The sequence below is a fragment of the Podarcis cretensis genome (assembly GCF_951804945.1).
Source record: "Podarcis cretensis genome assembly, chromosome: 6".
Classification (NCBI taxonomy): domain Eukaryota; kingdom Metazoa; phylum Chordata; class Lepidosauria; order Squamata; family Lacertidae; genus Podarcis; species Podarcis cretensis.
Genome location: NC_137175.1, coordinates 74,549,886 through 74,575,057, shown reverse-complemented (window position 1 = coordinate 74,575,057; position 25,172 = coordinate 74,549,886). Strand labels below are relative to the sequence as shown.

General features: G+C 40.8%; 1 protein-coding gene across 8 annotated transcripts in view; it reads left to right on the top strand.

Moving 5' to 3' along the window:
- Positions 1–4,340: 4,340 nt before the first annotated feature.
- Positions 4,341–25,172, top strand: part of HFM1 (helicase for meiosis 1) — a 57,957-nt gene continuing 37,125 nt past the window's right edge. Inside the window, exons 1-13 of one of the 8 annotated variants that reach the window (XM_079981089.1) lie at positions 4,341–4,483; positions 8,424–8,518; positions 9,931–10,043; positions 11,647–11,689; positions 13,824–14,083; positions 15,699–15,743; positions 16,372–16,442; positions 19,423–19,555; positions 22,140–22,291; positions 22,913–22,990; positions 23,076–23,237; positions 24,589–24,789; positions 24,888–24,976. In XM_079981089.1, the coding sequence (XP_079837215.1) occupies positions 8,457–8,518; positions 9,931–10,043; positions 11,647–11,689; positions 13,824–14,083; positions 15,699–15,743; positions 16,372–16,442; positions 19,423–19,555; positions 22,140–22,291; positions 22,913–22,990; positions 23,076–23,237; positions 24,589–24,789; positions 24,888–24,976 (1,409 nt within the window). In that variant the 5' untranslated portion in view covers positions 4,341–4,483; positions 8,424–8,456. Of the gene's footprint in view, positions 4,484–7,099; positions 7,229–7,502; positions 7,890–7,919; positions 8,198–8,423; positions 8,519–9,930; positions 10,044–11,646; positions 11,690–13,823; positions 14,084–15,698; positions 15,744–16,371; positions 16,443–19,422; positions 19,556–22,139; positions 22,292–22,912; positions 22,991–23,075; positions 23,238–24,588; positions 24,790–24,887; positions 24,977–25,172 lie in introns of those variants that run through there. The other 7 variants (XM_079981088.1, XM_079981087.1, XM_079981086.1 and 4 more) reach the window with 7 other exon arrangements.

Sequence of the window (25,172 nt, the reverse complement as noted above, 5' to 3'; positions counted from 1 at the left end):
TAGCGTCGACGTACCTCATTCTTCTGCTGTGTTCATAACCTCTTCTGTTTTTATCAGAAATCTAATATGACAGAGTTTCTCTTTCCTTTTGCATCATGTTGTTTTTCTTTGGTCCTTTGCTGTCACCAAGGCAGTTGTGCTACTTTGAGGCTACATTGAGAGTGTTTAGCCAAGTATCTTTGCTGTATTTTGCCAAAATCGCTGCGCCTAGGGCTTGCCGATCGAAAGGTCGGTGGTTCGAATCCCTGCAGCGGGGTGCGCTCCCGCTGCTCGGTCCCAGCGCCTGCCAACCTAGCAGTTCGAAAGCACCTCCGGGTGCAAGTAGATAAATAGGGACCGCTTACCGGCGGGAAGGTAAACGGCGTTTCCGTGTGCGGCTCTGGCTCTGGCCAGAGCAGCGATGTCACGCTGGCCACGTGACCCGGAAGTGTCTCCGGACAGCGCTGGCCCCCGGCCTCGTGAGATGGGCGCACAACCCCAGAGTCTGTCAAGACTGGCCCGTACGGGCAGGGGTACCTTTACCTTTTAGATCCTTGATGGTGTGATCTCCCGAAGTTTCAGTCAGCTATTTTCTTTTAATTTAGAATATCCCCAAGCATGAATGCTAAAATGGAGCACTTACTTTCTTTTGGGTAAATTGCCCACTTGAAATGTGCACATATAGTTACAGGCATTTAAAAAATACATATACATTCTCATAAAACTATGGGGCTCACAAGACTGTATGCTCTTCCAAAGATATCCATGCAGATAGAAAACTGGATGCCAGGGCAAAATATATAGAATCCTAGAATTTTAGACTTGGAAGGGACCCAAGGGTCATCTATCCAACCCTCTTGCAGTGCAGGTATCTTAAGTTGATCACACATCACTTCACCCCCAGAGGTTCACTCCATTGTCTCTTGAGACCAAGCCTGTTTTTCCAGCTGGAACTCAGTTCTGGCACCTCTCAAGTGGGCGCCATTGCCATTCTAAGAGATATAGAACATTTTCCTTTATTATATTTAAAATTCCAAGTAACCTGACTCAGAATAAACTGGTTTTCTTTTCTAAATTGCACTAAAAACCACTTCTGGGTTTGAACCATCTTCACCCACACCTGCACTCAAAGGAGTACAATTGTGGATCTCCTTTTTTCACCATAGATATATATATATATATTCTGTACCAAATCCAATACCAATAGGAGGTAAGTTCCAGAAAAATCAATATGCCATGTTGGAACCAGGAGTTACAATGAAAAAATTGTAGCTACCAATTAATCAACTGGGGGATGGCTTAGATTTCAGGGCATTAGGAAAGCATCAAATGACAAATCTGTCTTGGGGTTAATCAAGTTGAGAACTAGAATTCTTTCCAGCGCTGCAAGAATACAAAGAACATCCACACAGGTTGGTGATACTCCATGACCCCTAGTAGTTGTTGTTTTTTAGATACACACAGCAGTTTAAAACAGATCCTAGGCATCCCATGTATGCATGCTTTTTGCATCTACACAATGTTGTCATCCAAGTGACAGCCTGAATGTCCTCCCCGTTTAATTTGGATTTTCTCACAAGCTTTCTTTGTTAGGCATTGCAAATATAAAGGTAAAGGACCCCTGACAGTTAAGTCCAGTCGCAAACGACTCTGTGGTTGTGGCACTCATCTCGCTTTACAGGCCGAGGGAGCCAGCATTTGTCCATAGACAGTTTTTCCGGGTCATGTGGCCAGCATGACTAAGCTGCTTCTGGAGAACCAGAGCAGCGCACAGAAACGCCGTTTACCTTCCTGCCAGGGTGCTTTTGAACTGCTAGGTTGGCAGGAGCTGGGACTGAGCAACGGGAGTTCACCCTGTTGGGGGATTCAAACCACCGACCTTGTGATCGGCAAGCGCAAGAGGCTCGGTGGTTTAGACCACAGCGCCACCCGCATCCCCAAATATAGGCCATCATAAAACATCCATATATATATATATATATATATATATATAAAACAATTTGGATTTTCTTGATCTGTGGATAATATGATAAGGTGGTGGTGGCAGGGACACAAATTTAGCATAAAATAGCATATTACCCAACTGTGGATGCAGTGAAGTGCAAGATGGTGAGTGTTCTTTAAAATGAATGTAGTGATGTTTTGCTGGGCACCATCGATCACCACAGCCCCTCCTGTTGGCGAGGTGGTCCTCCGTGGCCTGCTGGTGGATCTGGGCACGGCATACACATTTTAGATTTTTTTATTTAAAAAACCCAATTGTTTTGTGCGGGCCTGGTGTATTGGGAAACTTGTGCCTCGAAAATAACAACTGGCCATGCACAATGGGTCTGAACATTGTGCATTCCTCTTATTTGTGAGTTCAACTTCTCTGTTGTTTATCATTTTATTAGTATTATCATATCTTACTGTATTACTTAAGAGAAAGACGTTTTATAGTCAGAAAGGTATGTTTTAGCTGTTAGCCTGGAGGGGCCAATTTTGACAGAGAATGTAGAAAAGCGTAGGTTGCCATAGTTTTTTTGGAAACCCCTCAATTGTCAAGCATTTTTTTTTAACACAAAAATGCCAAAAAAGTGCAATATTTTGATGGGCTCGTCTTAGATCTAGGACAGAGCGCCACTTTTCAGAAATCCCCCCTGGACGTCAATTCCACCTTTGAAATCCCAGTAATGTCCAGGAAAATCCAGTCGTATGGCAGCCCTAGTGGGGGGGGGGGGTCCCAAAAAAGAGAAATAAAATGAACTTGAAGCCATTTAGAATACTGGCTTCCAAACTTGGATTTCCTAAGTGGGCATGAGTTAGTGCAGTGCTGCATAAAATGTATGCTCAGCCTCTGGAGAGGAGAATGTTGCATCACTCCTGGGAGATTCCCTCTGGCTGACATACAAACAGTATTGGTGGGGTCCAGAGGGACCTGTATTTAGTTCTCTTAGGGCCCGATTTGGCAAACGCTTATGCACTTGACTAACTTCAGGAGAACTATTTGAATGAGTAAGCTTATTCAAGTGCGTAAGTGTTTGCAGGACACAGGGATCAAAGATTGGGTAATAAGGTCAGTAAACATCTTTTTTTAAAAAATGGAAACAGGGAGAAGATCACTCCCTGTTTCATCCAAGCAAATGAACTGTATTGCTTGCATTTTATTTCTTGTAGGAGCTGGGGGGAAATGCAGGGAACTAAATTTTTAATTTTTTTCTCCTTGACTTGAGTTGCTGTTTTTCATTTTAAAAGAAACTTGGAAGAATGGGTCATTAAAAAACTCAAAACAAAACAGGGCCTGAGTGTTCAGAAGAAGGCAAACTGGAGAAAAGCTATTTGGGTAGCAACACTGCACTGGAGAAGGGAAAAAGCAGGCAAGGGATTCTTCTAGTTTGCAGGTTTTCTCCCATAGCCACAGAGTGCAAATAGTTACTCCCTTCTCCCATGCCAGGAATTTTTGATAGGGTGGGAGGGAGTTTGCTTGTACCTGAGGTCATGTTGCAATTTGGACATATTGGCTACACGAATTAACGCTACACGAATTAACACTTAGTTTAGGGCTGATTTTCCCAGAAATTGCCCGGATTTCAAAGGCAGAATTGACGTCTGGGGGGAACTTCTGAAAGGTGGCGCTTTGTCCTGGATCTTAGACAAGTGAATCGAAAAATCATGCTTTCTTTTTTTTAAAAAAAGGTCAACAACATTTTGGGGTCTTCCTAAAAAAAGCTGAACAGCTTTTGGGGTGTCCTGGTTTTTACTTTTTGAAATATAGCAACCCAAGACAAGGGTCTCCCACAGATGAGGGGAATAGAGGCGGAGAATTTCAAGGGTGGGAGAGAGTACCTGTTTTTTCCAAGATGCTGGTTATCAGACAATGTCATCATTTGTTCGTATGACATCATAACAATAACTGCTACCTAGTAATTATCTGCAAGAGAAGGAAATGATCCTGTTAAAGGTCCTCTTTCTCATTTCTCATTTATTTTGTTGTCATTATAACTCAATCAGTGTTTTTGGTGTTGAAAAGAGCCTGTGTTTCTTTACTCAGTGGGAAACTTCTTCAGAACTTCTCAGGCTTTTAACAAATTTGTACTCGGATGGGACATGTCTCCTCCTATTGTTGCATGGACCATTGACCCATGACTGTCTGGTGTTCGTGATTTTTCTGGTAACATTGCTCCAGAACATACAGGTTTATGGCTTGTTATGTGATCTCTGTGAGTCAAAAAGACTCAAAACATATGGCTGATCAGATGTTAGGCTTGGGGGAAATCAAAAATTAAACTGTCTCAGAGCTGTTGAGAGGCTACTTTGCTATATATTTTATGTGATTTCTGTGTGTTGAGGGAGATGACATCTTGGGAAGAGACTCTGAGGGAGAGAAAAAAAGAGCTCTAAAAAAACCTGAACAGTTTGTATGGTCGTTTTAATCTTTAAAGTCTGGTCAGCTAAAAGCAGATGTTGCAGACGAAGATGGAAACTTGCCTGAGGCCAAAAGAATTGGAGAGCACCCTTTCTGAAGGTAGAAAAAGAAAAAGAAAAAAGGCAACTGCTGTCTGAAACTACAGTGGACACGATCCAGTCAAAGTTAAGCACTTTTACATCCCATGGATTTCAGCCGTGACTTTTTAAACTCATGCTTAACTCTCACCGTGAGATCAATGGCTTAAAGGTGCTTAACTCTGGCAGGATTGTGTTCAGAGAATTTATGTACATCATAACTTTATTTTGTTTTTGTGTTTTGTTTTATAAAAGAGTTAGTTTATAAAGTTTTATTAGCTGTAAAAAGGTAAAGGTAAAGGTACCCCTGCCCGTACGGGCCAGTCTTGACAGACTCTGGGGTTGTGCGCCCATCTCACTTAAAAGGCCAGGGGCCAGCGCTGTCCGGAGACACTTCCGGGTCACGTGGCCAGCGTGACATCGCTGCTCTGGCCAGAGCCAGAGCCAGAGCCAGAGCCGCACACGGAAATGCCGTTTACCTTCCCGCTGGTAAGCGGTCCCTATTTATCTACTTGCACCCGGAGGTGCTTTCGAACTGCTAGGTTGGCAGGCGCTGGGACCGAGCAGCGGGAGCGCACCCCGCCGCAGGGATTCGAACCGCCGACCTTTCGATCGGCAAGCCCTAGGCGCTGAGGCTTTAACCCACAGCGCCACCTGCGTCCCAATTTTTTATTAGCTGTAGAGTTCATAAAATATAAAAATGTAACAGATTTCAAAATAGTTCAGGTTTTTTTGTACTCCAGCATCCTGAACAACTCCTTGTCATCAGGAACACTTTATAGGGTAGCCATAAGTCCGGAATTTCCTAGACATGGATATGGAATACTGCAGTCAATTTGGAATACTTGGGTCCGGGCAGAAATCAGTAAAACGGTTTTTGCTGACTCCCCCTAAAAAATAACCACATCTTCAGGGGTCCATTAATAGAGGTTTGGGAGAGATACAAAAATATACTGGAACCAAAAGTTCCACACTGGCTGTCCCCGTTAGAGGTAATAAGTGTGAAGAAGACTAATATGAGAAACAAATGGGCCACTTATGGGGAACTGATAGCTAATGAGGGAGGAAAATGGAAACTGAAGCCATATGAGCAAGTTAAAGATTTAGTTTATGATTGGTTGCACCACTACCAAGTAAATGAAATATTTAAAAAAGATCTGAAGGAAAAGGGTTATGTGGAAAAGGAATCAAATTTCCAAAAGGACATTATAAATAATGAGTATAAAATTCTGTCAAAAATGTATAAGATATTGCTGGAATGGAATACGAAAGATGAAGAGGTTAAATCAGTAATGATACAGTGGGCAAAGGATTTTGGGTACAATATTCAATTTGAAGATTGGGAAAAACTGTGGAAAGAGCATTTAAAATTTACAGCATGTATTACACTGAAGGAGAATGTGATGAAAATGTTTTATAGATGGTATATGACACCTGTAAAATTAGCAAAGATGTATAAGGTTGATAACAAATGTTGGAAGTGTAAAGACAAGGAAGGGACATTCTTTCATCAGTGGTGGGAATGTAAGAAAGTGAAAAGTTTTTGGGAAATGATATATAATGAGTTGAAAAAAATGTTAAGATATACTTTTGTGAAAAAACCCGGAAGCTTTTCTTTTAGGTATGGTAGGAAAGGACATCAGAAGAAAGGACTGTAAGCTTTTCCAGTATGCGGTAACGGCAGCCAGAATCCTGTTGGCTCAGAAGTGGAAACAAGAGGAAATACCGACGATAGAAGAATGGAGACTAAAAATGATAGACTATGCAGATCTGGATAAATTAACTGGGAAAATTAGATATACTAAAGATCAAAAGTTCATCGAAGACTGGGGGAAATTTGTGGATTATCTGAAAAATATATGTGGTGTGAATACAACGCTAGCGGGATTTAAAGAGGCACTGTAAAAAAAGAAAATAAGTATTGTTTATGAGAAATAATAGGAGTAAGGAGGAAAAATGGCAATACGAAAGAAGGGAATGTGTATTAAAGGTGTAACTACGGATGATTGTCAGAGACGTTGAAGGAAGTCAAAAAATAACTATGATTAGTTGTATGCGGGATTGAACGAAGAATTGGATGGAAATTTATAAAATGTATAATAATAAAAATTATTATGAAAAAAAAATAACATCTCAAAAATGGCTTTTTTGCTATTTTGCTAAAAAAAAAAGCTCAACAACTTTGGGCAAAGCTAAAAAATAGCTCACCAGGTGGGAGTGGTAACTGTAAGATATTTGGCTTAATAAATCTGAGTGCACACACACACAGTTGGGTTGACAGCTATGCATCTTCATGAAGAATCCAACATGCCATGCAAAACTAGGTAGATATAATGTAACAACAGATTCAAAATGGCCTGCTGCTATGTAAAACATAACTGCAGACTGATTTGAAGGTACTTTGCTTCTAGCTCGATGGAACACCCATATATATAAAGAAGAATAGAGTACCGGTACATTTATGACTTAAACTCTGCATGGGATGCAGGTTGCCATATTTTTCAGGGGGGGTTGGGACAAAGTTGTTGTTGCTGCTGCTGCTGAGAGGCTTTGATATCATACATGCTTAAAAAGACTGAAACGGGGACAAACAGTTAAAAGTAACTATAAGGGAGGGAGCGTAAAGGAGCTCAGGTGTTGCATTTGGGGCCAAGTCTGTTTCAATCACCAAGTGTATAATTCTGTATTCCACTATCCTGGGCACGTTAGAAGTGCCTTTTCATATGACCCACGTTTGCTCTTCGAATCCTGCCGCACCAGACAAATGGTATTTTTCCAGCTAGTAAAATACTCCTAGCTCTCCTGCTAAACGGTTAATTGACAAAGTGCTCGAAATAGTGTAAATTCGCCTCCAGAAATTGCACCCTGCATTATTTTTCAGGTGGGAAATGGAGGTTAAATAAAAAAATGCACCCCCCCCCCAAAGCTCCAAAACTCAAAAATTCTTGTAGATTTTACTAAAGAGGAAAAAAGCTTAAGAGCGATTTTTTTTTATTCCATGTTTGGAGATACGGCAGCCCTACATATTTTGCCTTCTTTCTCTTTGTTTATCTAATAAGGGAAAGAACAGCCTCGGCTAAGGAACTTAATTTCCCTCTCTGCTTTTATGAGGGCGTTCCCTCTTTTCTTTGCCTTTGATTCCTGATAAAAGCTCCTTGAAAAGCGGCAATCTTTCTTCCCTCTTCCCTCTAGTAATAAGACAGCCAGTGGCGTCCATGTTGTTGGAGGACAAACCGTGATTTGGAGTGGCTGGCCTGTTCTCCTCAGCCTTCACTATTTCAGGCTGCTAGTAGAGACTTAAGGAAACAACCTGAGGGAACATTTGATTTTAACGTTCCCCGCTTGGGGTGAGAAAGGAAGGTTGTAGCCTAGGGGCTCCGCTTGGCCAAATATACGGAGCCGGACACAGCCTACAGACATAGGCCATGGTACAAAACAGCCCTTTTAATTCATGGGGTGCTGCTTTAAGCAGTCCTTCCTTTAGAGCTCGTAAATCCACTTTGGATGGATGGGAGTTGCATGTCCCACAAGGACAAACATTGTCTTCTTCGGCCAAGGAAAGGGCTGTTTTGCCAAGCAAGAGATATATGTGTGTGTGTGTATAATGTATGCATGTGTACACACACACACACACACACACACACACACTTGTGCAAAGGTGTCTACCAAGTCAGTTGGCAAAATATATGGAATTTCAAAATGGCTGCCTGCCACTCTGTTCTGATTTTGCTCTGAGGTGAAAAATGACACGAGGGATCTTTGAATTTAAGGCTTCCTCCAGTGGGAGTTCTAAAGAATATAATATAATAATAAAAAATGCAATGTTATAAAAATAATAATATCCTTATTGGGTTAAAAAAGCTGGTATACTTATGTGGCAGGGGAGACACCTTGATCATGAAAAAGCTGGTATTCCTTTGTCAGTATATTGAAATAATTACAGTTGTCATTGTCTTTTGCAGCTTTTCTGAGAATTCACCTCTTGTCTTAATACAATGACAGACCCTGCTTTTTCTTTGGATAATTTGTTTTTTGAAGGACCAGGTACAAAACAAAAGTAAGTTTGTTGCAGCTGTCTCCCATAAGTTGTCCCTGTGATTTGGCAGTGATAGAAGTCGAGGGAATGTTTTCTGGCTCTAATATGTTTTCTGTAAAATGAGATAAAGGTTTTTTTTTAAAAAAAGTGATAATATTTTTTAAATTTTCAAATATTTACCCAATATTTGCCATTATTATTATTATTATTATTACTACTACTACTACTCATATACCACCCTATACCCAGAGGTCTTAGGGCGGTTCACAGAACAAAATCAAAATATAAAACCACAAAATATATAATCAAAATAAAAACAACCCCCCCAAAAAAACACCACATTTTAAAATTATACAAATTCCAATTAATATAAAAATAATTCCAGTTATTTCCAAATTTATAAATTTGATCAAAGTGGTTTCCTACACTCCTTGATTTTTGTCCAGTTCTTATATTGCTGCAGTTCATATTTTTTCTATTAACTCTGGTCTCTCTTCAGATTGTATCAATCTTTCGCCTTTACTAAAGGTTTTTATTTTCAATGAACCATAATAAATAAGCTTCTCCTTTCCTAATTCTCTCAGTCCTCTATATTTCAAAGAATAACAAAACAAAACAAAACAAATGAAAGATAACTAAATAAATTCATATTGTTAAATATTCAAGGGGCTACCTATCTCTATATTCCAAAGAATGTACATAGTGGCAGGTAGACCCCTAGAATATTTTACAATAACAATTTATTTAATTATCTTGCATTTGTTTTGTTTTGTTTTGTTTGTTGTTATGTTTTTCCCCAAAAAAAGTTTCTGTAGCAAATGATTATGATAACGTAAGTTAGTTCTGCAAGATAACATAGCAGCAGGACATCTCAGCTTATTAGGAGCCCTATGGTGATATCAGATGTTTTCCCTTTGCTGACTGAAGGCATCCAGGAGCAAAATGGGGGAAAGAGATGCGGTTTTGCTTATTTCTTCTGTTCCCTACAACCCCACCCAAATCCGCTCTAGCCTCCAGAGCTAGGGTTGCCATATTTCAAAAAGTAAAAAGCAGGACACCCCAAAATTCCCACCGGACGTCAATTCTGCCTTTGAAATGGCAGCCCTATCCAGAGCAGATTGGGGGGTTCAGTGGGGAACGAGAATCTAAAAATAATTGTCTCTCTCCCCCCCCTGTTTTACCGACTTCTGTCGGAGGAGAGGAAACATTGGCTATCTGCTTTGGTTGTGTCCCAAAGCATACCAAATTCTCATTAAACTGAGGTGGGTTAACAGAAGTCTTACATTTAAAATATAACACGTCCCCCCCCCCAAGTGTAATGTTAAAAGGGATAATTTAGAAGTGACACAACAGTCAATATGTTCTCCTGCAGTTTGTCATTAATTTGGTTGGAAACAATGTTTTTTCGCTTCATGTTAATATGTTGGAAACAGATATCTAGAAAATGAAGAGCCAACAGACTGGTATCTTGCACCTGTTCCGTCTGCGTTTGAAATTCCACCTACTCAGCAGCTACAAATGGAATTGGGAGGGAATAGCCAAAAAGGTAGAATGTTTTGTGATTAGTTTTAATAAGAGGAAGTATGGAATTTAAAAACTGCTGTATTTTTCCATGTATAAGACAACCCCTATTTTTTTGAACCCAAAATCAATATTTTAAAATAGTTAGGGTTTCCAAAATTAGGATGCCATATTTCAAGAGCCAGAGCCTGGACCTCTGTGCATTCACCATCCGTGTATAAGATCACCCCCCAATTTTTGAACTTTTTTTTTAAAGCAAAAAACCATTGTCTTATACACAGAACAATATGGTAATATTCAATTACTCACTTTAATTTGAGGGGGGCAATGCCTACTTTTACTGAAGTATGTTGAATCATGGGCTATAGACTATATGTGAAAATGCATGACTGTATTTCACACATCTTTTCTTTTAAAAAAATAACAGCCATAGTGCTGGGTGCATCATAATGGCTTACCAACCCCATGTTGCTATTCAACATAGGATGAAAATACCTCCCTCTCAGGTTGTTATTTGTTCCAGGAAGGAAGCTATCCAAAATGTTATCTACAGAACACTGAAGTACTATGGGGTTGCTTTTGGTTAGGTGCAGCAATGGAGGATTAAAAAGAAGAAGAAAAGAAATTAAAATTTCATTTAAGTTTTTTTATTTAAAAAATCTGATTTTTTCCTACAACGAAGAAGTTCAGAGCTCTTTGCAACCCTACAAGCAGTATTGTAGGCAATAGGCCCATGGCTTATTGGAGAAAACAAGGCTTACCACAGAGCGCTTAGGTCAACGTGAAAGTACCATTTTTAAAACAATATACTGTAGAAGCAAGAATGCATTTTGCTCAGTCACCTCTTAAATTACTTTAAGGTAAGTAGCAGATAGCCTCCACCCAAAGGGATTATGGATTAAAGTGAATCACTTTTACTTCCCCTCACAAAAATCTCCTGGACATATTTGGATGCAATTTGGCAAGTTTAATCCACTTTGAAGGGGATTCTGTATCTCTACATGCCATACACTTTGGCCAAAAGGAGGAAAAGCTTCTCCATTATAGTGAATGAGGGAACACAATTCAATTTTATACAGAGTAGCTTTGGAGCTGATGACAGAGTGAAGCAGAGAGAAAATACAGGGCGACTCTGGAACAGATCAGGACTTTTTATTTAAGAAAACACCAATATAAGTACTGTATAGGCCAGATATCGGGGCCTGTGCATGACCATAATAAATGAGAAATTTTAAGGATTGTCAAGCTGAGAAAGCGCAAGAAAACATTGAGAATAATGGCATGAAATTTATTTTCTTTTATGCATGTTTTGTTGAATCAACTTCTTGGTAGGCATTATATTCTACATTTCTTTTCCTTTTGCAAGTAGCTTGCACAGAGCAAATGACTTGTCCTCTTTTAAGAGCATTACTAAGCGATAAAATCCTAAATACATGATTACTTTGCTATGAATTTTAACAGGCAAAGCTATAGGAGTTCAGTTAGTGGAGGCAGGTAAGTTATTTTCAGGCCAATAGTCTGGAATTGGTCCCATTGTTCCTCTATGACCTTGATAAATATGAAAACAGAGCTTGTTAACTGTCTTGTAGAAAACCTTAAAAAAAATAAACTATTAATTAATTTTCCAGAAGAAGATGGTGATGAAAGTGCCTGCTCAACATTCAGGAAAAGGTAGGCTTTTTAAAGCCAATTCATCAAATATCAGAACCATATTATTTTAGATACATTTGTCAAAGACTCAGTTTTTGATCTTTGAAATGAAAGTGCTTAATAGGGCTCCAGGCAATTGTGTTAATATTCTTTTGAATGTGAGAAAACTGGGATAGTTCCTTTCGGCGGTGTTTTAATACAGTAATTAGATTTGCTCTAGGCACAACCCTTTTTTACAAGGATTTAAACACAGGATTTAGTTTATTACTTTAGTTAAGAGGCAGCTGATGTACTACCAAACACACTCTTAAAATTCCATACAAAGACATGGTCCTTGGCAGCTCACAGATATACTAGTTTATTTTTATACTTTAAGCTGTCACAGGGCATGCATGTAATCCAACTCCTTTAAGAATCAATCACAGGATAATCATTGCTTTAATAGGACTGGACTTCACTCTTTGCCAGTTTGTTGCAGCAGACTAGAACTGTACTTTTCAGAAATGAGTCCTGAAAGTTCAGTTAACTCTAATATATTTTGACTCTACTTGAAACTATCTAGGTGACAATGAATGCTGATTCTCAGCCCATTTAAGAGATGGTGCTCCTCTTTTTGGATGTGTAGAATCCAGTGGGTTTTCTTTAATTAATGACAATTACCACAAATATTGAAAGTAAGAACTAACAAGCAATGAACTACAAGTAAGCAGCTCTTTGAAAGGGAAAGATTGTTGCACTCTGGCTACTTTTCCATTCTTGAATTATTCCTGTCCAAATGTTTATTTTTATATTTATTTATTTATACATACAACTAAAATGCCGCTTAACATAAAACAACTCTATGCAGTTTGCAAGAAGAAGTAAAGTCATAAAATCACAGCAAAAATCTAAAAGATACATCAGGGGAGCTTTTTTTTTTTAGCCTGAGGGTTGCTTTCCTTTCTAGGCGATCTTCTAAGGGCCCCATGCCAGCAGTGGGTGTGGCCAGAGGCAAAGGTAGGCAGAGGTACAAATGCACATCTTACTTTTGTACAGTTGGCTAGTATCTGCATACACTCGCACGCTTCTCTTGACCCTCCATCCAGACGAGCAAGAGCGTCATCAGAGCTCAAGCACACATTCCAGCAAGGCAAAGACACAGGGTTCAAAATAGGGCCATGGATGGATGGGACCTGGGGATAGTTGTGAAGGCTGAAGGTCTTTGTCACCTGGGCCTGGTGTTCCCTATTTCTCAGAGACACAGTAAAACGCTAAATCACAGTACCGATCAGCACAATCTGGAAAAAAATGTTTTCAACAACCAGAGAAAGCCTGAATAAAGAAATGGGTTTTAAAAACATACCACATTTGATGCTTCCTGAATGGGGACTGGGTTCCAGAAGGAAGGTGCCACTGTGGGCAAGGCCTGTTTCCATGATGTCATGGTCCTCAGGGGCCTCATCCAGTGAACATATGGGTCGTCTAGGTCAGTATGAGTGAAGGTGCTTTGCTAGGTATCCTGGCATACAGTATCCCACTCACAGTATACTCTGTGACATACATTGAAATATGCAGGCAAAGCCACTGCATGTTTTTGGAGTCAAATGTAAGTGGTTTTGATGTTATGCTCAAGCAGGAAAAACAGATGTACAACATTTTCAGAGCAACGTATAAAATGGAAAGACACATACCTTTCCTGTATGGCTGATACATCTCACTGTGTCAGAGATGCAAAATGTCCCACTTTGGATGTTATGATAGAAGTGTAAAGTCCAAAGCTACCGCAAGTCTTTCCTCTTTCAGTGTCATTGTTTCTTTTATCTGTACTCAGCTATTTCATTTCCAAATCAACAGTGAATTTATCTTGGAGATCTTAGTCTATGCTGCACAGCTTGATAGCCACTGAAGGAAACATGGCCCGCCAGCCCTGTATAATGACCAGCCCAAGGCTGAATTAACCCCTTGTTTCGGTTGCCTGCCAGAGACTGCCAGAATGGGTGTGGGGGAAGCTTGGTGGGTCAAAAATTGTGCAAGCCTGTTTCAACTAACTAATAACAGGTTTGGTTTTCAGCAGGTATTGGAAACAAAGCAATGTAAGCTGTAGTATGTAATTGCTATGTAAGTAAGGTTGTAAATGTGTATATTATATGAAAATATCCCTTTGAATTTATTACAGCTTATTTAAACCAACCAATTATACATATGTAAATCCAGGCAACACTGAGAGTACCAATGCCAAGGGAGGAATTGACATGTATTGTAATATTACCAACAACAAAGAAATGAGGAAAGGAGACCTATGGAAAAATAATACGCAGTTAGCTCAAGATTCAGATTTTAATCTGCTTAGTGTAAATGATATTTTTTCTGCTTATGGAAATGGAATTGAAAAAGCACAGTCATTTCCTTCTGTTTCAAAGACTTTTAGGATGGAAGGTAAATTACACATTTTCTCTGTAATTTTTCGCTACAAAGGTATTTACAACACTGGCTTCATGAATATACATTATTCATAGTTATTGCATGAACAAAACTGTAGATGGAGTCAAGAAATACACAACAATCTGCTTGAGTAATATAAAGTAAGGAACATAGTCATATTCATATAGAAGGTCAGAAGCAAATTAGAAAAAAAGATGTGAATCACAGAAAGGAACACCTAAGCCAGATAAGACAGAAGTAATTATAATGTGGTGGATTAAATGCATGTCTCAAAGAGCTTAGTGCTCTGCTATTTTTGAGGTCAGCCATGGGAACTGATGAAAAGAAAGCTATGCATTGTTCTTTCACATCTTCCTCTTCTGCTCCTCCGCATCAAATTTCGTCTGCATATACTACAGTGAAAAATTTCTTCAGCATGTCACAAGCCATCCTTCTTCTTTCTTCCCACACTGGAAAGAAGGGCCTATAGGTAATTTGAAGGTAAATGAGGGCAAGATATAAATCTGCACTTCCAAAGAGCAGTGGTAGTCAACATGGTGTCCTCCAGATGAAGTTGGACTACAGTTCCCATCATCTCTGATCATTGACCATGGCCATCTGTCATGGATACTTTAGCTGAGATTCCTGCATTGCAGGGGGTTGGACTAGATGACTCTTGGGGTTCCTTCCAACTGTAAGCTTCTATGATTGACCATGTTGGCTAGGGCTGATGGGATCTGGAATCCAAAAATGTCTAGAGGGCCATAGAGTCCCCATCTCTGATGTACCAAACCTTATTGCCCCGGCCCTCATTGCTAGACAAGGGACTTGAACTCTCAGTGCAGTTTGTGCCAAAGTCTTTAAAGACAAGGCACAGGTTACAAGATTTAGCAGATGTAAAGGAGGTACACATACATGGCTCTTGCAAGCTACGACATGGGTCCAGCAAGCAACATGCCCCTGCACCTTCCTTTTGAAGAGACAGATGGGCACAGAACTTAGCATGGCAAGTGATCAGAGTCCCAGGACTAGGCGCACAAATGGGCACTCCCCATGTGTTTTGGGGCACCGAAACATGTGTTTTTGAGCACCGCAATCTCACACAAGACAATGTCCGGCTGTGATCTCACGCATTTTTGGGCGCCATGCTCTTGCATGAGAGCATGGCCCCCCCAAAATGGGAAGTCTCGGGACAGTTGATGGGTATGTGCAGACCATCAATTGGGAACCACTGCTCTAAGTCCTTGTTTTGTGGATACATTTGCTGTATTGAAAGATGTACAGAAACACTGTTGTAAAGAAGGGCACTCGAGAATTTTTGTCTGTAGTCCTCAAAAAGATACTGGCTATTTGCTTTCCTAGATAAAGCTTTGGAAGATTGCAGCCTTCTACCCTGGCTTCAGACAACTCAACTGGTGTATCTACGTGCAGGATCAGTGTTATGCAACCTTTGCCAACCTGGCTGGGGCTGATGCTGGGCTTGCTTTTGGGGGTGGGGGGGAATTGTAGTCAAAAATATCTGGAGGAAACCAGACTGATGAAATTACATTCTATCCTTAGCATTTTTATTTGTGTTTTTTTTATTAATATTGTTAATGGATGATGATAAAAATAAAGTTTCATTCACTAGGAACTACAAAAGAAGACTTGATTTTGAGACCTGTGACTGAAATCCGTATCCTTTTATGCACTACAATTATGTAAAAGTAACTTCTTGTCTGTATATTAGGTAAACTATAATGTTTTTAAATATGCTTTAAGAATCTAGAAAGTAATCATGTGGCTGGGGGACTCCGTAAAGGTAAAGGTAAAAAAAGAAATATAATTGAGGAAACTTATGATTTTAGTAATGGCCATGGTCCATTGAATGAAAAATTAACATATTCACATTTTCTTAATCAACTAGAGTATGAGTATGCAGTTTAGTGGACCAGCTGCATAATGCTACCATAGCAGGCTCCAGTAGCACAACCATCATAGCACAATCATTACTTGGGTTTTCCCAAAAATGAATAATGCTTAGGGTTGATTAGTAAATCAATATTTTGCATATGTTTAAATTTTTATTTCATTCTACCCCATATCTTTTTTTTCTTTGATATATATTTTTTTACATTTCTCCCCAGCTCCAACCTTGTTAGAAATTTTCTATGTAGTTGAAGAACTGCTATTCCTCCATTTAATCATTTTCCAAACATGTGTTTAAAAGTGGGAAATTTTATTTAGATCTGTATAAAGTACTTCATTGTGAAAGTTGTATCTATTCCTAACTAAATTGTTTGACTCCTTAATATGATTTTAAGCTGCCCAGTTTAGAAATATTTTCAAAGAATTCCCTTATTTTAATTACATTCAATCCAAGGCTCTGGATGATGTAAGTAACTATGCAGGTTTCATAATTATTTTTACACTTACGTCCATGCATAAGGAAATGCCCACTGCTGATTTCATAAAAGTAGTTCCTGTGACCCGCCAGGATTCATGGTGCTTGCCATCAAGTTTGGCAGTCTACTAGGGCAGGGCAGGGCTCTGGTTCCAACCAGAGGACTGAATCCAAAAGTAGCTTGGGGAAAGTTATCTGCCTATAAAATCACCTGACACGCCATATGACTCCAACTTCAGTTTGTGATTGCAATGGAACATTATAGCCATGGCTTCAACTACAGTGGAGAAATCTTCCTTTGCTTGCAGGCAAAGAAAGAGTTTGGTGTTCACCTAGAGTGTGCCTTCCCCATTTGTCCTTTGCGGCAGCCATACCTTGAACTTTCCTGCACCTGGTGTGGCTTAGGAAAAATGACTTGGCAGACTAACCTCTGAGGTCTGGTACGCCTAAGTAGCTCAGCAGTCCAGAGGTTCCCCACAACCAGTGGTGACTGATGCCCACTGGGACACACATATGGCAGAAGGCAGGAAGGCCAATAATAGGCAGAGCTAATGACAAGTGGAGCCAAGTAACTCTAGTTTTGACTCATTCTCCTCCCTGCTGAGGAGGGCAACCCTGAGACCGAGGCAGAAGCTGCCACAGGCAGTGCTACCCCCAGACCAATTTTAAGTTGGAAAATAGGCAGGTAGGGACCTACTAAAGGCAGACTGAGATTTGTGGGGCCCTAATGGACCAGCCTCCACTGCTCACCACTTCCTAAGGGCTCAACGAACGTCTTGTTCTTGCTGCTTGCCTTGGATCCTAGGGAAAAAAGAGAATATTTGCTCAGTTGCCGGATTCTTTGGCTTGATATAATAACAAATATAACATAAACCCTTATGGCTGCAATCCTGTGCAGTTTTATCTGGGAGTAAGCCACATTGAACCCAGTGGGATGTAGTTTGGATAGATATGCATAGGGTTAGGCAAAGGTAAAGGGACCCTTGACCATTAGGTCCAGTCATGACCGACTCTGGGGTTGCGGCGCTCATCTCGCTTTATTGGCCGAGGGAGCCGGCGTACAGCTTCTGGATCATATGGCCAGCATGACTAAGCCGCTTCTAGCAAACCAGAGCAGTGCACGGAAACGCCGTTTACCTTCCCGCTGGAGCGGTACCTATTTATCTACTGGTACTTGCACTTTGGGACGCAGGTGGCGCTGTGGGTTAAAGCCTCAGCGCCTAGGGCTTGCCGATCGAAAGGTCGGCGGTTCGAATCCCTGCGGCGGGGTGCGCTCCCGCTGCTCGGTCCCAGCGCCTGCCAACCTAGCAGTTCGAAAGCACCTCCGGGTGCAAGTAGATAAATAGGGACCGCTTACCAGCGGGAAGGTAAACGGCGTTTCCGTGTGCGGCTCTGGCTCTGGCCAGAGCAGCGATGTCACGCTGGCCACGTGACCCGGAAGTGTCTCCGGACAGCGCTGGCCCCTGGCCTCTTAAGTGAGATGGGCGCACAACCCCAGAGTCTGTCAAGACTGGCCCGTACGGGCAGGGGTACCTTTACCTTTACCTTACTTGCACTTTAACATGCTTTCAAACTGGCAGGGTTGGCAGGGTTAGATGCATAGGGTTAGATTGCACAATTGCAATCCTGTGCACACTTAAGTTGGGAGAAAGCTTCACCGAACACAGTGGGAGTTAATTTCTGAATAAATATGTGTATGATTGCACTGCAAGATATGATGGCATTTGTTGAGCATGCTGTGACCACGTTACTTAACTAAAATATGTAGAACTGGAGTTTCAAAATCTCTGTGGTGTTCTTAATTTAGGCGATAACTAAAGCATTAACTAGAATGGGGTTACTATAAAGCAGGTATGGGGAATCCATTGCCGTCCATATGTGGTTGGACTACAACCCACATCACCTGTGGCCCCTGGGGCTGATGGGAATTGTAGTTTTCTGGAGGGCCACAGGTTTTCCATCCCTAACATACAGTAGAGCAAACCTTTTTAAAGCTTTTGGCCTTATTCTGGTAACAAAGTAGTAAATAGATAATAGGTTTATTCTTTATAACATTAGAACTTTGCACAAGTGGCTGCTTAAGCTACATATAATTTATGGAAAAAACAGATCATTAAGGGATGATTTGTTCTGAAATTGATGCTGAAGGACAAATCTTACTGTGTATTTTTAATGATAGACCACTGTCAAGGCCTATCATCTTCTATGTGCATGGCTCCCTCCTGAGACTTGAAAATGGGTTTTGTGTTAGCAACTCTACAGCAGGCTTTGCTACATAATGGCCCTAGCTGTGCCATATATTCTTCATAATTGCTCAGCAGCAGATCGCAAGGAAAAACTATTGCTTCTACTTTATCTTTTTTGTCCTTGTGTAAAGTAAAAAGTATTTGATGCATAAAAAGGTAGTCTTTAAAAAAATTGAACTTAGCTGTTACAGCATGTTGAATTCTTCAACTTTCAAATTCCAAAGTTGTAACATGACCTGGGAATTCAAAAGACAACTTGGTTAAATTAATATAATATAGTTTTGCTAGGCAAGTAAAATATGTGTAAGCTTGTATAGAAATAATTAAAATTGATTGCCAAGTACTTGCAATACTATTTATTTATCTAGCATTACCTGATATTTTCAGAAGGTAAATTTGAAATTTGTTTCGTTTTCTGAAAGCAGTTTATATGCTTTGACGTTGACATACCACACTAAATTTTGTCCAATAGCAAAAATAATGGCAGATTAGAATTCCTTATACCCCCAAACCTATTTTAAACACCCCTCATTGAATAAATTTTCAAAAATTAAGTTTTACCCCATAAAATGACATGCCCTAATGACTATATCATTCATGATTTGAATGTGTGTGCATCAATACATTAATAAATAGTTGATTGTGTGCAAATTATTCCAAACCTACTTGTCAAAATATATGCACCTGATTTTGTGCTCCACTTACTATTAGTTGTTCTTTTCTAGCTCCTTTACACAGATAGAAATTTTGTGATCTGTGCGCCCACCGGTTCTGGAAAAACTGTGATATTTGAGCTTGCAATTATCAGGTTATTAATCAAAGTGCAAATGCCTTGGTTAAATATTAAAGTTGTATATGGTAAGTACGCCATATCCTTAAGTTAATAATTATTAATTATCAAGAAAAAATGATAACCTTATTTTGATATTTACACATGATCATTTTGTTGATGAATATGGACACATGTCCAAACAAAGTTTGTCACATTGCTAAACATGGTTTATTTTTTAATTTACACGACAGTTGTTTAAGCTGTTATTTTAGCCATCCTTCCAAACTGGAATTCCTAAATGTTCATCTGATGTCAAGACAAGGATATGGTCCTAACAGGCAAAGGCGTTGCAGGCATAGTTGGAGGCAGGTCATAGCCCAAGTTTCTGAGAAGGCAGGAATCTATGATGGCAGAGGTGTAATTAGGACTGGGCCAGCAGTTCTGTCCTAGGGAAGACAGAGGGCAAAGCAGGGCAAAAGCAAGGCAATGCAGTAGGAATCCGCTGCTACTACTCATAGTGACAAGTTGCTGTGCCAAACTCTGAGATCAGAGCTGCCTTATAGCTGACAATTTCCACAGTCTAGGTGGCAGCCTTGTATTGTATTCAGCCAGGTTTGCAGCAGAGTGAGGTCAGTAATGCAGGAGGTAAAGTACCAGGCTTTGTTGGATGCCCAGGTTCAAAACACTACTCCAGTACCCTTAAGCCCTGCATCTGTTTAAGAAACACAGGTTTCCCAGTAAAACATGTAGTTCTGCCTTCAGAAGGTAAAGAAAAGCCCATTTCATTTCATTTATTTATTTATTTATTTATTTATTCATTCATTCATTCATTGCATTTAAATCCCACCCTTCTCTCTATCCAAAGGAATGAAACATACTGATTCTAACAGTTTGTAATAATATTGTTATGTTGTTGTTGTTTAGTCGTTTAGTCGTGTCCGACTCTTCGTGACCCCATGGACCAGAGCACGCCAGGCACTCCTGTCTTCCACTGCCTCCCGCAGTTTGGTCAGACTCATGTTTGTAGCTTCGAGAACACTGTCCAACCATCTCATCCTCTGTCGTCCCCTTCTCCTTGTGCCCTCAATCTTTCCCAACATCAGGGTTTTTCCAAGGTGTCTTCTCTTCTCATGAGGTGGCCAAAGCATTGGAGCCTCAGCTTCACGATCTGTCCTTCCAGTGAGCATTCAGGCCAGATTTCCTTAAGAATGGATATGTTTGATCTTCTTGCAGTCCATGGGACTCTCAAGAGTCTCCTCCAGCACCATAATTCAAAGGCATCAATTCTTCGGCGATCAGCCTTCTTTATGGTCCAGCTCTCACTTCCATACATCACTACTGGGAAAACCATGGCTTTAACTATACGGACCTTTGTTGGCAAAGTGATGTCTCTGCTTTTTAAGATGCTGTCTAGGTTTGCCATCGCCTTTCCCCCAAGGAGCAGCCATCTTTTAATTTCGTGACCGCTGTCACCATCTGCAGTGATCATGGAGCCCAAGAAAGTAAAATCTCTAACTGTCTCCATTTCTTCCCCTTCTATTTGCCAGGAGGTGATGGGCCCAGTGGCCATGATCTTTGTTTTTTTGATGTTGAGCTTCAGACCATAATATTGTTATACCCCACCCCAATCTCCACGAGCGGTGAGAGATTCTAGAAAAGTTCCAGGTGTTTACCCAGGGTCTTTGTTTCCTTTTGGGCAATGAGGTGGCAGCAGGAGGCCCCATTAGCAAAAGTGGTGCTTCAGGTTAAGAACAGTTTCAGGTTAAGAACGGACCTCCGGAATGAATTAAGTACTTAACCTGAGGTACCTCTGTATATACAACCTGAGTCAGATGGTGGAAAATCCCAGCATTAAACAGATACAGAGGATCCCTTACCTCTCCCATAGGCACCGCAGACTGGGATCTAAAGACAGAGAGATCCTCCATGCTCCCTCTTTTTGTTACAGTCGGCCACTTTCAGCCCACATCACATTCTGCCCCACTCCTTCCTCCTTGTCACTGCTAACCCAGTTAAACTATTTCCCTCCAGCCTATGTCATCCAAACCTGAAATCCTAAACCCTTCTTGTCTCTTGGAGGGCCCCCCTCATTTTCTAGTACCTCAGTGCCTTCTTAATGGCTTCCTTGATGGGTCAATGACAGGCCATCACCAGCCTTTGTTCCTCCAATGGCCCACATTCAACTAGCTCTGCCAAGCTGGCCTGCCTCGGTAGCATAAGCTTAACCCAGAGAGTTTTCCATGTTTGGCATAGTTTAGTCAACTTTTGAATTATGGGAGACTTACACTCACAAACTCTGGCACCCAGAAGCTATAACATTATAAATGCTTTTGTTGCCCCCTGGAGCTTTATCCACCTATACTGGACACAGTTAAGGTTGAAAGCTATTTAGAAGTGTTGGATTTATAATAAAATTAATATGACTCACCCATATGCTGTTGCTTACATAAGTAAAATTGCAATTTTCAAAAGCTATGGAGGGGGGATTCATCTAGTTCTAGGACCAGCTCAAAAAGGTACAGGAATGAATAAAGATCTTGACTTGTCGGAAAAGAGGGGGAAAGATGGGGAGAGTTAGTTTCACTCAAAAATCTTATCAGTGTAGGCAATGTGTTTGGCAGCCTGTTTATTCATGTCTTCTATTCTCCAACTACTCTGTATTGTTTTTAGTGGCTCCAATAAAAGCTCTCTGCAGTCAGCGTTTTGATGACTGGAAAGAAAAATTTGGACCCATTGGACTCATCTGTAAGGAACTAACAGGAGATACGGCAATGGATGACTTGTTTGAAATACAACATGCTCACATTATTTTGACTACACCAGTAGGTTCCACAGTCCAATTAATTGCATTTGAATTTTTTTTAATGAAGATACTTAACTAGACATAAAAAATTATTTCGCACGCATGCTGTTTGCGTGTAAACATTTTCCATCAGTTTCTGATGCTAGGAAATGACTGGAAAACTTCAGAATCACTTGAAAAAAATATTTTAGCTTTATCAAGCAGTTTGATTAATTAATAGTTTATCAAAGTGTATTATGTTTGTTTTGTGTGGCATTGTATGAGAAACCTTTATTCCTATGCCAAATTTCATGTGCTCTGATAGTATCATTTATACAATAATTCATTTTAAAAACTTAGGAAGGAGAATTAAATTGCATACTTCATTGGATTACGGTGAAAGATTTACTGCTTGGGGGTTTGATCTACACCATTTCTAACATAAAAATGTCCTTAGCTTGGAACAAGGACCTACCAGAGTAGTCTTTTACTTCAGCATTGAATAGATTGATAATAGCATTCTTTTCATAAGAATAGCAATATACATCACCAAATATTACTCTCAGAAAATCTCATTAAAAGTTAACGGAGGAATGATAGTGGAGGACTGCACCATTAATATGAATAATAATTATTATTATTTTGTTTGTTTTTCTACTAGGAAAAATGGGATAGCATGACTAGAAAGTGGCGAGATAACTCTTTAGTTCAACTAGTGAGATTGATCCTCATTGATGAGGTAAAGTAATAACAAGTTTTTTTAAAATGCAAGTGATTGAAAGCAGGGCATTGTACTTCATATACAATTGTGTTTAACTCAATAGGTACATATTGTGAAAGATGAGAGCCGTGGTGCTACTCTTGAAGTTGTTGTCAGTCGGATGAAAACTATTCAGTCTTCTCTTTCACGTGGCTTCGAGAATCCTGACGCAGTACTTCTCATGAGGTTTGTGGCAGTTTCTGCCACAATCCCAAATGCAGATGATGTAAGCAAAGTTAATAGCATTTTATTTCTAGAATTCAAAATGCTGAGGTGTTTTTCCCCTATTCAGCTACACACAGAGTACAAAATGAGATAAGCACCGTCATTTGTCCACCGACCCACAACAAACATGAATAAGCTAGGATTGCCATATTTCAAAAAGTAAAAACCAGGACACTTTGAAAGTTGTTGAGCTTTCCCCCCTAGTATCTACTGATTGCTCACACCTCAATGCTAGAGTACATATCTTGCATTCTGCTGGTCTTAGTTTCAATCCCTGGCATTTCCAGTTAAAGTAGGGATGGGGAAGCTGTGACACTTTGCTTATTTTGGACTACAATTCCCATCAGTCTGGGATATGTTCATGAAATATACCCCCCTCCCCAAATGCAGTACTAGACAATGCTGAGTAAATAACATCCCTCCTTTGATCATAACGTATACCGTATTTTTCGTCCTACAGGGCGCACCGGCCCATAGGACGCACCTCGTTTTTTTTTGGGGGGGGAGAAATGAATTTTAAAAAATTATTTCCCCCCCCCCAGCCGCGGCTGCCGCCCCAAGCCTTGCGCACACCTGCCCGAAGCACGGGGCACCCTCTGGAGGGCTCCGCATGCTTCGGGCTGCAGGCTGCCGCCCCAAGCCTCGCGCTCCCGGCGTTACCTCCCGCCGGGCGCGCGAGGCATGCAGACACTCGGCCGAAGCACGGGGAGCCCTCTGGAGGGCTCCGCGTGCTTTGGGCGGCAGGCTGCCACCCCAAGCCTCGCACGCCCAGCGGGCTTGCGGACACTTGCCTGAAGCATGCGGAGCCCTCCGGAGGGCTCCGCGTGCTTCGGGCGGCAGGGCTTGCGGACACTCGCCGGGGCTGCAGGCTGCTGCCCGCAAGCCTTGTGAGCCCGCGGGAACTCCCGCCGGGCTTGCAAAGCTTGCGGATAGCTTCCTGAAACCTGGAGAGCGAGAGGGGTCGGTGCGCACCTATGCCTCTCGCTCTCCAGGCTTCAGCGAAAGCCTGCATTTGCCCCATAGGACGCACACACATTTCCCCTTCATTTTTGGAGGGGAAAAAGTGCGTCCTATGGGGCGAAAAATACGGTAACAAGCCCTCTCTCACAGAGGGAAATGTCTGCCCTATCCACAGGAACCCTTTGTCAGTATTATGTGGTCTAAAGTACAGTAAAATTCTACGGCAATTATATTCATAACAGAGAAGAGCACATTGAATAACCAACACAGTATTTGTGTCAGTAGAACTTCCATGACTTAAACAGCTCTGCTTGAGCAAGTACGTTCAGGATTTCAGCCCAAGGCATTATTTTCCAGCTTCAAGCCTAACATGCTCTCTTTTCTCTTTAAAGATTGCAGAATGGCTTTCAGATGGCAAGGGGCCTGCTGTATGTCTGAAAATAGATGAAAGACACCGACCAGTGAAGCTTCGCAAAATCGTGCTTGGATTCCCCTCCAGTAGCAACCAAACGGAATTCAAATTTGACTTAACACTTAACTACAAAGTAGCTAGTGTTATTCAAACGTATTCTGAACAAAAGCCAACCCTTGTGGTATATATTGTGCCTTTCCCTTGTGATTGTAATGTTCTCGTGTATATTCTACATTATTAGTACAAACAATGGGTTTTCATGGGTTTTGTTATTTACAGTTCTGTGCCACAAGGAAAGGAGTACAGCAGGCGGCTTCTGTCCTAGCAAAAGATGCTAAATTTATTATGAGTCTTGAACAGAAACAAAGGTACCTTTTTATAAGACAAGCTTGCTTTTAATATCTATCTCTTTGTATTCAATCACGTATGTAGCAAAGTTGTGGAAATCTATCCAATTTATAATGATATGTTTATAAAATCAGTAGCCCCAGGGCTTGTAGCTTATAGGCTCTTATGGTGACAAGATAATGAAACCTACCCCAATATACCATTTGTCACTAAAAG